The sequence below is a fragment of the Arvicola amphibius genome, chromosome 6 (genome assembly GCF_903992535.2).
Source record: "Arvicola amphibius chromosome 6, mArvAmp1.2, whole genome shotgun sequence".
NCBI classification, from domain to species: Eukaryota; Metazoa; Chordata; class Mammalia; order Rodentia; family Cricetidae; genus Arvicola; species Arvicola amphibius.
In genome coordinates, this window is record NC_052052.2 from 96,951,767 (window position 1) to 96,965,469 (window position 13,703).

Here is a 13,703-nt window from a genome sequence, read left to right on the forward strand (position 1 = left end):
TTCATAAGTTAAATATAGACCCTGCCTTCAAATTTATCTGTCTTGAGAAACCAAGAGAAAAAAAATACTGAAATAGGTGATGACTCTGAGGAAATTAACTACAGTCAGCAGAGACAAAGAACTGAAAAATATGGAAGCAAATTGAGAACAGAAAGAATAGGCAGCCTGACTTCCAGATGCAAAGAACAGAAATAATTGGTGAAAGACCGTAGTAAGAAAATGTGAGGACTAGGAACTCTCTGCAATTGTAAAAAATCAGCTTTAGGAACTACAACCCTGAAGCCCCAAATGAAAAAAAAAAGGCAAAACAAAATAACCGAAATCCAGAAAACTGAAAACCTCCCCAAAATCTGTGTCTCAACATTTCAAAATGAAACTGTGGAATTTTGAATGTAGTGGCCTCCATAGGCTCATAGGGAGGGGCACTCTTTTTTTTTTTTCATGGTTTATTTTTTTATATTTAAAAATTTTCCATCAACTCCTCTCCTCCTCCCCCTTCCCTCCCCTCCTCCTCCCTCTTCCCTCCCGTCCTTCTCCCCCTTCCCTCCCCTCCCCTCCACCATACCTCCCCTCCCTCCCTCTCAAGGCCAAGGAGCCATCAGGGTTCCCTACTCTATGCTAAGACCAAGGTCCTCCCAACTCCCCCCAGGTCCAGGAAGGTGATCGACCAAGCTGAGAAGGCTCCCACAGAGCCCGTCCATGCAGAAGAATCAGAGCCCAGCGCCATTGTCCTTTGCTTCTCAGTCAGCCCCCACTGTTGGCCACATTCAGAGAGACGGGTTTGGTCGCATGATCCATCAGTCCCATTCCAACTGGAGTTGGTGATCTCCCATTAGTTCTATCCCACCGTCTCCATGAGTGAACGCTCCCCTCACGTTCCTGACTTTCTTTCTCATGCTCTCCCTCCCTCTGCTCCTCATCAGGACCCTGGGAGCCCCGTCCAGTGCTCCAATGTGGGGCTCAGCCATCCTCTTCATCTATTGCCAGGTGGAGGTTCCCTCACGGTCCTGACTTTCTTTCTCATGTTCTCTCTCCTTCTGCTCCTCATCAGGACCTTGGGAGCTCAGTCCGGTGCTCCAATGTGGGGCTCTGTCATTTTCTTCATCTATCGCCAGGTGGAGGTTTTATGGTGATATGCAAGAAATTCATCAGTATGGCTATAGGAACTGGCCTTTTCAGGCTCCCTCTCCTCAGCTGCCCAAGGAACTAACTGGGGGCGTCTCCCTGGAAACCTGGGAACCCCTCTAGGGTCAAGTCTCTTGACAACCCTCAGGTGGCTCCCTAAATTAAGATATATGCTTCCCTGCTCCCATATCCACCCTTCCTGTATCCCAAGCATCCCATTCCTCCGAGCTCCCCCAATTCTCCCCTTCATGCTTTTCTCTCCCCATCTTCCCTTGGCCGCGTCTCGCCCAACCCTCAAGTTCCCAACTTTTGCCTGGCGATCGTGTCTACTTCCAATATCCAGGAGGATTACTATATCTTCTTTTGGGAGTTCACCTTCTTATTATCTTCTCAAGGATCCCGAATTATAGGCTCGATGTCCTTTAATTATGGCTAGAAACCGATTATGAGTGAGTACATCCCATGTTCATCTTTTTGGGTCTGGGTTACCTCACTCAGAATAGTGTTTTCTATTTCCATCCATTTGCATGCAAAATTCAAGATGTCATTTTTTTTTTACTGCTGAGTAGTATTCTAGCATGTATATATTCCACAGTTTCTTCATCCATTCTTCCACTGAAGGGCATCTAGGTTGTTTCCAGGATCTGGCTATTACAAATAATGCTGATATGAACATAGATGAGCATATGCTTTTGTAGTATGATTGGGCATCTCTTGGGTAGATTCCCAATAGTGGAATTGCTGGGTCCTGGGGTAGGTTGATCCCGAATTTCCTGAGAAGCCACCACACTGCTTTCCAAAGTGGTTGCACAAGTTTGCATTCCCACCAGCAATGGATGAGTGTACCCCTTACCCCACAACCTCTCCAGCAAAGGTTATTATTGGTGTTTTGGATTTTAGCCAATCTGACAGGTGTAAGATGATATCTCAAAGTTGTTTTGATTTGCATTTCCCTGATTGCTAAGGAGAGGTTGAGCATGACCTTAAGTGTCTTTTGGCCATTTGAACTTCTTCTGTTGAGAATTCTCTGTTCAGTTCAGCGCCCCATTTTTTAATTGGGTTAATTGGCATTTTACCGTCTAGTCTCTTGAGTTCCTTATATATTTTAGAGACCAGACCTTTGTCAGTTGCAGGGTTGGTGAAGATCTTTTCCCAGTCAGTAGGCTGCCTTTGTGTCTTAGTGACAGTGTCCTTTGCTTTACAGAAGCTGCTCAGCTTCAGGAGGTCCCATTTATTCAATGTTGCCCTTAATGTCTGTGCAGCAGGGGTTATGCCTAGGAAACGGTTCCCTGTGCCCATTTGTTGTAGAGTACTTCCCACTTTCTCCTCTATCAAGCTCAATGTGTTCAGATTAATATTGAGGTCTTTAATCCATTTGTACTTGAGTTTGTGCATAGTGATAGATATGGATCTACTTTCATTCTTCTACAGGTTGACATCCAGTTATGCCAGCACCATTTGTTAAAGATGCCCTCTTTCTTCCATTGTGTACTTTTGGTTCCTTTATAAAAAATCAGGTGTTCGTAGGTTTGTGGTTTAAGATCCGGGTCTTCTATACGATTCCATTGGTCGATTTCTCTGTTTTTATGCCAATACCAAGCTGTTTTCAATACTGTAGCTCTGTAATAGAGTTTGAAGTCAGGGATGGTAATGCCTCCAGAAGAACCTTTATTGTATAAGATTTTTTTGGCTATCCTGGGTTTCTTGTTTTTCCATATAAAGTTGATTATTGTCCTCTCAATCTCTGTGAAGAATTTTAATGAGACCTTGATTGGGATTGCATTGAATCTATAGATTGCTTTTGGTAGAATTGCCATTTTTACTATGTTGATCCTCCCAATCCACGAGCAGGGGAGATCCTTTCATTTTCTGGTATCCTCTGCAATTTCTTTCTTCAAAGACTTAAAGTTCTTATCAAATAAATCCTTCACTTCCTTGGTTAGAGATACTCCCAGATATCTTATGCTATTTGTGGCTATTGTGAAAGGTGATACTTCTCTGATTTCCCTCTCTGCGTCCTTATCCTTTGTGTATAAAAGGGCGACTGATTTTTTGGAGTTGATCTTGTAACCTGCCACGTTACTGAAGGAGTTTATCAGCTGTAGGAGTTCTTTGGTGGAGTTTTTGGGGTCGCTTATGTACACTATCATATCATCTGCAAATAATGAAAGTTTAACTTCTTCCTTTCCAAATCGAATCCCCTTGATTCCCTTATGTTGTCTTATTGCTATTGCTAGAACTTCAAGCACTATATTGAAGAGATAAGGAGAGAGTGGACAGCCTTGTCGTGTTCCTGAATTTAGTGGGATAGCCTTGAGTTTCTCTCCGTTTAATTTGATGTTAGCTGTCAGCTTGCTGTAAATAGCTTTTATTATATTTAGGAATGACCCTTGTATCCCTAATCTCTCCAAGACCTTTATCATAAAAGGGTGCTGAATTTTGTCAGATGCTTTTTCAGCATCTAATGAGATGACCATATGTTTTTTTCCTTCAGTTTATTTATATGATGGATTACATTGATAGATTTTCGTATGTTGAACCAGCCCTGCATCTCTGGGATGAAGCCTACTTGATCGTAATGGATAATTTTTCTAATGTGTTCTTGGATTCAGTTTGCCAGTATTTTATTGAGAATTTTTGCATCAATGTTCACGAGTGAGATTGGCCTGTGTAATTCTCTTTCTTGGTTGAGTCTTTGTGTGGTTTAGGTATCAGGGTAACTGTAGCTTCATAGAAGGAATTTGGCAGTGACTCTTGTGTTTCTATATTATGAAATACCTTAAGGAGTATAGGTATTAGGTCTTCTTGGAAGTTCTGGTAGAATTCCGCATTGAAACCATCTGGTCCTGGGCTCTTTTTGGTAGGGAGGTTTCTGATAACAGTTTCTAATTCTTCGCGACTAACAGGACGATTTAGAGCATTTACCTGGTCCTGGTTTAACTTTGGTATATGGTATTTATCTAAAAAACTGTCCATTTCTTTTACATTTTCCAATTTTGTGGCATACAGGCTTTTGTAGTAAGATCTAATGATTCTCTGAATTTCTCTGTGTCTGTGGTTATGTCCCCCTTTTCATTTCTGATCTTATTAATTTGTGTGTTCTCCCTCTGCCGTTTGATTAGTTTGGCTAAGGGTTTGTCAATCTTGTTGATTTTCTCCAAGAACCAGCTTCTTGTTTCATTGATTCTTTGGATTGTTTTCTGTGTTTCTATTTTGTTGATTTCTGCCCTCAGTTTGATTATTTCCAGTCTTCTACTTCTCCTAGGTGAGTCTGCTTCTTTTTTTTCCAGAGCTTTCAGGTGTGCTGTTAAGTCACCAATGAGTGCTTTCTCCGTTTTCTTTAAGTGGGCACTTAGTGCTATGAATTTTCCTCTTAGCACTGCTTTCATTGTGTCCCATAGGTTTGAGTATGTTGTGTCTTTGTTTTCATTAAATTCAAGAAAGACTTTAATTTCTTTCTTTATTTCTTCCTTGACCCAGGTGTGGTTCAGTAGTTGACTGTTCAGTTTCCATGAGTTTGTGGGCTTTCTGGGGGTAGTATTGTTGTTGAATTCTAATTTTAATCCATGGTGATCCGATAAGACGCAGGTGGTTACTAATATGTTTTTGTAACTGTGGAAGTTTGCTTTGTTACCAAGTATATGGTCAATTTTCGAAAAGGTTCCATGAGCCGCAGAGAAGAAGGTATATTCTTTCCTATTTGGGTGGAATGTTCTATAGATGTCTGTTAAGTTCATTTGGTTCATTACCTCCATTAAGTCTTTCAATTCTCTGTTAGGTTTCTGTCTGATTGACCTGTCCAATGGTGAGAGAGGAGTGTTGAAGTCTCCAACTATTAGTGTGTGTGGTTTGATGGCTGCCTTGAGTTCTAGAAGTGTTTCTTTTACATAAGTGGGAGCTTTTATATTAGGGGCATAGATATTCAGGATTGAGACTTCATTCTGATGGATTTTTCCTGTTATGAGTATAAAGTGTCCCTTTCCATCTCTTCTGATTGATTTTAGTTTGAAGTCAACTTTGTTGGAAATTAGTATGGCCGCACCCGCTTGTTTCTTAGGGCCATTTGCTTGATAAACCTTTTCCCAACCCTTTACTCTGAGTAGGTGTCTGTCTTTGTGGTTGAGGTGTGTTTCTTGTAAACAGCAGAATGTTGGATCCTGTTTTCGTATCCAGTCTCTTAGCCTGTGCCTTTTTATAGGTGAATTGAGTCCATTGATATTAAGTGATATTAATGACCAGTGGTTGTTAACTTCGGTCATTTTTTGTAGTAGAGTTTGTGTGTTTCCCTTCTTCAAGTTGTGCTGGTGAAGGGTCGCTAGATGCCTGAGTTATTGTGGGCGTTGTTGGACTCCTTGGTTTGTGATTTTCCTTCTATTACTTTCTGCAAGGCTGGATTTGTGGCTACGTTTTGTTTAAATCTGTTTTTGTCCTGGAATATCTTGTTTTCTCCATCAATGGTGAATGCAAGCTTTGCTGGCTATAGTAGTCTAGGCTTGCATCCGTGTTCCCTTAGTGTCTGTAGCACATCTATCCAAGCTCTTCTGGCTTTCATGGTTTCCATTGAGAAATCAGGTGTAATTCTGATAGGTTTCCCTTTATATGTTACTTGACCTTTTTCCTTTGCAGCTCTTAATATCTGTTCTTTATTCTGTATGTTTTGTGTTTTGATTATTATGGCGTGGGGATGCTTTCTTTTGATCCAGTCTATTTGGTGTTCTGTAGGCTTCTTGTACCTTCATAGGAACATCCTTCTTTAGGTTGGGGAAGTTTTCTTCTATAATTTTGTTGAATATGTTTTCTGGGCCTTTGAGTTGTAATTCTTCTCCTTCTTCTACCCCAATTATTCTTAGGTTGGTCTTTTCATGGTGTCCCAGATTTCCTGAATGTTTTTTGTTAAGAATTTGTTAGATTTGTTTAGTTCTTTAATCTGTGAATTTATTTCCTCTATAGTATCTTCAGAGTCCGAGATTCTTTCTTCCATCTCTTGTATTCGGTTGGAAATACTTGTCTCTGAAGTTTCTGTTCGTTTACTCAGAGTTTCCATTTCCAGTCTTCCCTCAGATTGTGTTGTCTTCAATACCTCCATTTCATTTATCAGGTCTTGTACTGATTCCCTTACCTGTTTGATTGCTTTTTCTTGTTTTTCTTGGGTATCTTTGAGAGATTTATTTATTTCGTCTACCTTTTTGTTTGTCATCTCCATTTCTTTATGGCAGTTTTTTACCTCCTGTTTAAGGTCCTCTATTATTTTCATAAAGTACTGTTTAATGTCGGTTTCTTCTATATCTTCTGGGGTAGGGTGTTCAATTCTTGTTGTTTCGGGATGTCTGGATTGTGGTGATGTCATGTTGCCTTTCATGTTGTTGGAGGAGCTCCTGCATTGGTGCCTGCCCATCTCTTCCTTCAAAAGGAGCCGGGAGGCGCTTGGTGTCCTAGACCAATCTTTGCTGTGACCGAAACTGGTTGGATCTCCCCAGTGCCAGAGGAGGACCTATTCCATGCGTCACAATCTGAAGAAGCCCGCACTCCCTTGCAGGAATCCTCAGACCTGCCTGGAGGCCAGAGTCTGACCCCTTTGGGTGGATGGCCTTAGAACAGGAGCCAGGGAGGGCACTCTTAGGAGGTTTGGCCTTGTTGGAGTAGGTGTGGTCTTGTTCAAGGAACTACATCACTGTGGAGGTGTATCATGGTCATGGTGTTTCTTCATAGCAATAGAAACCCTAACCAGGACAGAAACCAACACCCATGTTGTAATGCTGTAAAGACTAGATGAAGCAAACAAAGGCAGAAGATGGGAAATTGTTTAGTTATGGTCTATCAGAGACCTATCAGACAGACACACAGCAAGACTCTCACCTTGCAGAGGGGTTAGGATTGTGCAGAATGTCTTAACCTTCGTTATTACTGCAGTAGCAAATACTAGAGACCAAGTAATAGAGAATTCCAGTTGGCTTCCCACAGTTCTAGTGGCTGTCAGTTCTAAGACCGAAGTGCTGATACCTGAATTTCCTTCTGTAGCCCACGTGATGGAGGGTATGAACCTAAGTGAGAGGGAGCCCATTTCTGCAAACCCTAGGGCAGCCTCCATGTATTCACGAGGGCAGAGATCCTATACTTAGGATAACTACAGTTTATAATATGCAGATATCTGTAGACCACAGCTCTGGTTTGGTTATCTAGGTGTATTTCATTCAAGACAGCATGGAACGTCCTGCTTTCATACTAAGAATTCAAGGTGTATATAGGCAATAAGTATTGCTGGGTATTTGTTGAGTTTGGAGCAGCTGTGGTTCTTCTATGTGTAGTTATTTGACGTCAGTAGAAATACCAGTTCTAAATCTTGAGGAATGAAATGCTAAGGATATTTTGACGTTGTTCTTTGGTTTTTGGTGACTGGTTTCATTGTGCTGTTCAGCTGCTCCTTTAACAAGGTCCAAGTTACCTTCCTGATTTGTTGTGCCTACATGTCTCATAGTGCTGTGACTAGCTATAGGTTAAGATTGCCAGTGGTCAGCACATCAGGTGAGTAATACCTGGTGGCATGTTATGAAGGTAGAGGAATGGGTCTCTTTAAGAAACAGGCTCAGAGTGTGACTGCATGGGGTCAGAAAGCTGTGACTTTGGCAGGTGGTGTGAGATAGCTCAGGGGAAAGGAGGGAAAGAGTTTATTTCCCAGAGAGTGGTGACAGCACATGAGAGGTCCTGCCGGCTAGAGAAGTACACTGGGGATGTGGCGCTCAGAGCTGCTGAGCTCCCTGGTCAGGCCAGCACCTTCTTGGACTCCGAAGAGCTTCCCTTAGGAACGATGCCAGGAATTTAGTAGTGTGAGAAAAAAATGATCTGGATGTGAGAAAGTGGAGAACTTAAGGCTGAGCAGCAAAGGAAGGAAAGATGTGATTTATTTTTCTCTTCTCTTTAGCTTTAAATATTCATAATTTGCCATGCAACAATATACCACTTTAGAATTCTTTTTCCCCTGGTTTTTCGAGACATAGAGTTTTTCTGTGTATCCCTGGCTGCCCTGGAACCCCCTCTGTAGACATCAAACTCACAGAAATCCACCTGCTTCTGCCTCTGTCTCCTGAATGCTGGGATTAAAGGAAAGTAGAAAAATCTATTTAACTCCTAATGCTATTATGAAAGTAGTATTACTTATTGAATGACCAAATAACTTCTCTGGCCACTGCCTTCTTTCCACCAGAGGGCCCTCTGTTTCCTTTCTTTATCTTATATTTTCTTTCTCTTTTTAATTCTCTCTGTGTGTGTATGTAGGTGTTAAAGGATGACTTGCAGAAATTGGATGTCCTGTACCACATGGACTGACTTTAGGACCAGCCTCTGCAGCAGCTGCCTTTACCTGCCAGATCATCTCTCCTGTCCGTTTTTTGTTGTTGTTGTTGTTGTTGTTTTGTCTTCTAGTGCCCATTCTTTTTTCCTTTTCTTTCCTCCTTTTTAAACTGCTGCTTTGTATGAATCTTTCTTTTTCAGCATTTTCCTTGTGATTTATTCAGGAAAATCAAGACTTAATAGGCTACGTATGTGAAGTCTTTTTAAATAATAATTTATTTCTTTAAAGTTTTAGATATTTATACTGTGTGCATTGATCATACTCATCACTACTATCTCTTATGAGATGTTTAAAAAGCTTATGGACCTAGAAGAACATTACTCTTTATTTGTCTTTGTTTTTAACTATTCCTAGAAAGAATATAGAGCAACAGCAGTGTGAAGTGATTGTTGGAGCACAGTGCGGCAATGCAGTATTGAGAGGGGCCCATGTCTACGTCCCAGGAATTGTGTCAGCATCAAAGTGTAGGTATAAGATTTAGGGCGCCCTCTAATTCACGAGTGAGGTCAGTTAGAAGCTTACATATATTAAACTAACGTTTGTTATGTGTTTCCCGACATTTTCGGTGAAGGAAAATATAAAACTAAGCGTGATGGTGAGAATGAGTTGTTTATGTGACACAATGAAGTGTGGCTTGGGAAGGGACTCAGTGGGGGATTGTCTAGATCTCCTGGATTGTGGGCATATCTGAGGGGGATTGCCATGATAATGTTCATTGGGGTGGGAAAGTTTGCCCGATATTGGCAGAATTCCTTAGGAAACGGGATCCTGGATTGTCCAGGGTGGAGAAGGCAAGCTGAATGCAAGCACGAGTGTGTTTATTAGTTGCTCTCTGCTCTTGACTGGATGTGATGTGACCACAGCAGCTTTCAGTTCTTGCTGCCTTGATTTCCCCACAGTGATGGACTAGAACCTGGAACCGTGAGCCACGTTGACCTTCAGTGGCTTTTGACAGAGCAGCAGGAAGCAGAACTTAGGACAATTAGGCCCCCATAGGAAGCTTTCTGTCGCTGTTCGGCTTCCCACATAAGAACATTGTGGTGATATCTCCAGGGAACAGAGATACAGATGTCAGATGGTAGTGAAGGAGACTGAATGTTCATAGTTAAGAGCGCTCATTGCTTTTACAAAGGACCAGAGTCCCCTTTCCACTATGTCAGGTTGCTCAGTACTGCCTGTAACTCTAGCATATCTGCAGGTACCCTCGTACACATAGCACAAGCATGGATGTGTGTGTGTGTTTTTAAAAAGGTAGTGAAGTTCCATTTGTTATTCCCGACTTCACTGCCTTAAAACCTCTAGCTGGTCTCAGGAGATTTGTGAAGGTGACATCCAGAATCCTAGACAGGGGGATGTGCTTGGCATTCCTCATGGGTTCACTCTGAACTGCAGGTACTACACTGCTTGAGTGGGCCTCCCTGGGCTTGGATCAGGAAGCACTGGGTTAGATTTATTACAGATGTGTTCAGTTCCTGGACCTCACCCATCCTGTGTCTGATGATCTGGAAAATGATTGCTTGCTGACCTGATTGCTAGCGTGGCCCTGGTTTCTTCTTCATTGTAAATGTTTGTGGAATTCTTTTGCAGGCAACTTAGAAATGTGAGTTGTGATACTAAGTCTTATGGACAACTCTACTTAGTATTAGCTTTTGGGGAAATGAGTCACATAAATGATGCGTCCTGCTTAGTTGAAGATGTAGGTAGGATGTGATGAGTAACATTTCTGTGTTTTCAGTGAAAACCACCTGTTCATTTAGATGTTAGGGGATGTGTAAAAACTAAGAATTGAGTTGCAATTGAGGATTAGGCTGAGATGAGCCAGTTCAGATTATTTCTTGTTCATAATTGATGTCCAGATAACATTTTAGCTTGAAAGATTTTCACTTGTCTGCCAAAGCATAGATTAACAGTCTGATTTTTTTCCTTTAACCTAGTTATGAAAGCTGGAGATGTTATTTCCGTATATTCTGATATTAAAGGAAAATGTAAGAAAGGAGCCAAAGAATTTGATGGAACTAAAGTATTTCTTGGAAATGGGATTTCGGAACTAAGCCGTAAAGATATCTTCAGTGGGATACGCGAAGTGAAGTATGTCACCGAGCTCTGTGGGGGAAATAGCATCCTTTCTGTGGTTCATAAAGCTCAAAAGACTGAAGAAGTGTGCTTTGTTATACGACATAAATCTTTAAATTACTTCAACCGGAAAAAATGAGTCCATAGTTCCAGGATTTTTAGAAAGAGCTTTTTTTTTCTTTTGGTCAAAAAGGGTAAGTAGATTAAAAACCAAAGCAGTAGAATGTGGACGAAGCTCAGTGAGAGGGGGCATTGCCACTCTGCCTGCAGCCCTGGTTCAGTCCTCAGCAATGCAAACCTAAACGAAAAGCCCAGGTGAGCGACTGATAACACTAATTGTTTAGGAATTTTCCTTGTCCTTTTAGATTTTAATTGTTTAAACTTTGAAGAACAATACTTTTCTTAATGAAGAATTAAATGACTTATCTTTTTCAAACATTCTCATTTTATCAAAGAATAGTGTAATTTTAATGTAAATCAAATACAAAAAAATATTTTAAACAAAATAAATTAGACTTGAATTTAGCACTCTGAATATTTATGGTCAAAACTAAATGTTTCAATTTGTTCAAGCCACAGTGAAATATAATTATTTCTAAATCATATCTGAATGTTGGCTGCCTAAGTAGATTAAAACCATGAACAAACGAGGCCCCATTAGCATGGCTTCTTGAGCTGGATCTAGGAGTGCTGTAGAGTGCCACTGTTCCAAAGTTGGCACCAGGCACACAGATGCTAAGCTCTGTGAGTTGAGCCGCTTAGAATGGGGCCAGAGCCCTCATCCTGGACAGTGTGTCACATTGGAGCCGTTTCCCTGTTTGAATGAAATCAGTTCTCCTAAAGCAACAGATGATTAGGCTCTCAAGGTCTAAGAAAGAAAAGCTTTCCAAGTGACTAGGACCTGATTTTATTCTCCGTAGAACGTTCTGTAGGGAGCTGATAGCTTTGACTGCCCACCTTAGTTGATTATTAATAGAGCGCTCCCCGCGCTCTCATTTGGTGCAGTGTTTCTAGTGATGTGCTGAGCCATGTTTGCTTGTCTGGTGGGAATAAAGGTAGCCATTCTTCAAAGAGCCTGTCGGGTTTTTCTCGGCCCGTCCTTGTGTGCGCTCTGCCACTTTGATAGTTATGGAGCACGCCTCTCAGGTGCAGTGTTTGTCTTTATGAGTCACTGTGCACCACGCCATTCTGTGTCCCAGCCCTTCCTGTTCCCAGAAGCTCCACTGCCACTAGTAAAATGGGACAGGGTAGAGAGGTCGTGTGAGGACGGCCAGTACTGCGTATGCTGAGTGTACTGGGCAGCTTTTCTGTAAAAAGACGGGAGTAGAGCTGGTCCTGCCTTTGTCGGTGTTCAGCATCAGCCCGAGTCTTGCCATTTTCCGGTTTTCATATAACTGTCTAGCACAGTCATGCACAAAATGTTCGTGTTACCAGGAAGATTAGAATAAAGCAATAATAATTAGGTCTTGTTTGCTTTTTAATTTATTGACTTCTCTAAAGGAACTCTTGTGTTTACTAAAGTAGTTATGTAACTTATTTGTTTTTTTTTTTATTCATTTGGATTACCTGTCCTATAAAATATAAAACAAAACATAGGGCTAGTATAATTTGTTAAATAAAAGAAGTCTTAAAAATGAAGAGCAGTTTATACTTGATGTGTCATAGTGAGTGTTCCTAGAAATACATACTATATAACTTATACAGACTAATGTTTAATTTCTTATTTTTCTAGAGGTATAGGCATAAGAATGACAGAACCAATATATCTCAGCCCTTCCTTTGACAATGTTCTACCGAGTTACTTATTTTTACAGGTGAGTAAAATAGAATTGAGTGGCATTGAATCACTCAGATGAATTATTAGAAGTTATTTTATCTTTTATTAATATTATTGTGATCGCTTCATATTCTGACCTACCATTTTCAAATATCAAGACAGTCTTATGAGCACTCTTGTTTTCTTTTCCTGTATTAATTGTAATACACTTATCTGTCCTCTTGTCCGAGGTGATTTAATGATGTGATGTAATGACTGCTGTTCATCTCGGAAACTTAGTCCTGAGCACCGCACACCGCACTTAGTCCTGTGCGGCTGTGGGGCCGGTTGTAATATTCAGATGCTTTGTTGCTGGCAGGCCTTCGTCAGGTTGTTATTAAGTGCTGTGATATAATGAGCTGTTTTACCTTTTTCACTCCCTACGAACATTCGCAGACATCAATTCTTTTTAATGCTATTATTATTCTACGAAATAGAAATACTGACGACTAGATCTTTGGGGTTCTTGGTAGAGTCACCCTGCTAATAACTGGCAGCATCTGAAGTTAAACCCAAATCCAGGAGCTCTGTGCTTTCTTCTCTTCCCAGTATTAAGCCAAAAGCTCCTTACAGATCTGGGAAGAAGAGAAAGTGATTTGTTTGTTGTTACCTAACCTCCTCAGGGATGATGCAAAGAATTAGAACCCAGAGCCTTCTGCCTACTTGTTTGTGAATCACTTTGGGTGACTTTGTTTGCTTGGTTTCACTTGTGGTTATTTGCAAACACACCCCTGACTCACTGTGGGTGTTTTCTGCACACTTTTACATTGCTAACAATGAAAGAAATGTTAATTTTTGAAGATAAAAGACCATACCTCCTCATCCTATAATTTAGTGTAGACTTTGGAAAGGAGAAATCCATGTGGTACAAACTTCTTTTACATATCTTACTGTTATTCCAACTTCAACTACCTTTCCTAGCTTGGGACTTTATATTCTTTTTTTTCAGTTTACATAGGTGTATGTTTGCAATGTGGGTATATGCACCAAGTGCAGGTGCCCCTGGTGGCCAGAATAAGGTCTTAGAGCCCCTGCAGCTGGATTTGGGGCTGATTGTGAGCTGCCTAATGGAAGTGTTGAAAACCAAACTCAGGGCTGGAGAGATGGCTCAGAGGTTGAGAGCGCTGACCGCTCTTCTGGGGGTCCTGAGTTTGATTCCCGGCAACCACATGGTGGCTCATGGCTATCTGTGGTGGGATCTGGTGCCCTCTTCTGGCCTGCAAGTATACATGCAACCAGAACACTGTATATGTAATAAATAGATAAATCTTTTTTAAAAAAAAAAAGAAAACCAAACTCAGCTCTTCTGCAAGAACAGTACACTCTTAACTGCTGAGCCAC

General features: G+C 41.1%; 1 protein-coding gene across 2 annotated transcripts in view; it reads left to right on the forward strand.

Annotated features, from left to right (window-relative positions):
- Nsun6 (NOP2/Sun RNA methyltransferase 6) overlaps positions 1 to 13,703 on the forward strand; it is a 48,788-nt gene that overhangs the window by 9,856 nt on the left and 25,229 nt on the right. For both annotated transcript variants that reach the window (XM_038332738.2, XM_038332740.2), the window contains exons 4-6: positions 8,828 to 8,937; positions 10,408 to 10,561; positions 12,279 to 12,360. In XM_038332738.2, coding sequence (XP_038188666.1) covers positions 8,828 to 8,937; positions 10,408 to 10,561; positions 12,279 to 12,360 — 346 coding nt within the window. The remainder of the gene's footprint in view (positions 1 to 8,827; positions 8,938 to 10,407; positions 10,562 to 12,278; positions 12,361 to 13,703) is intronic.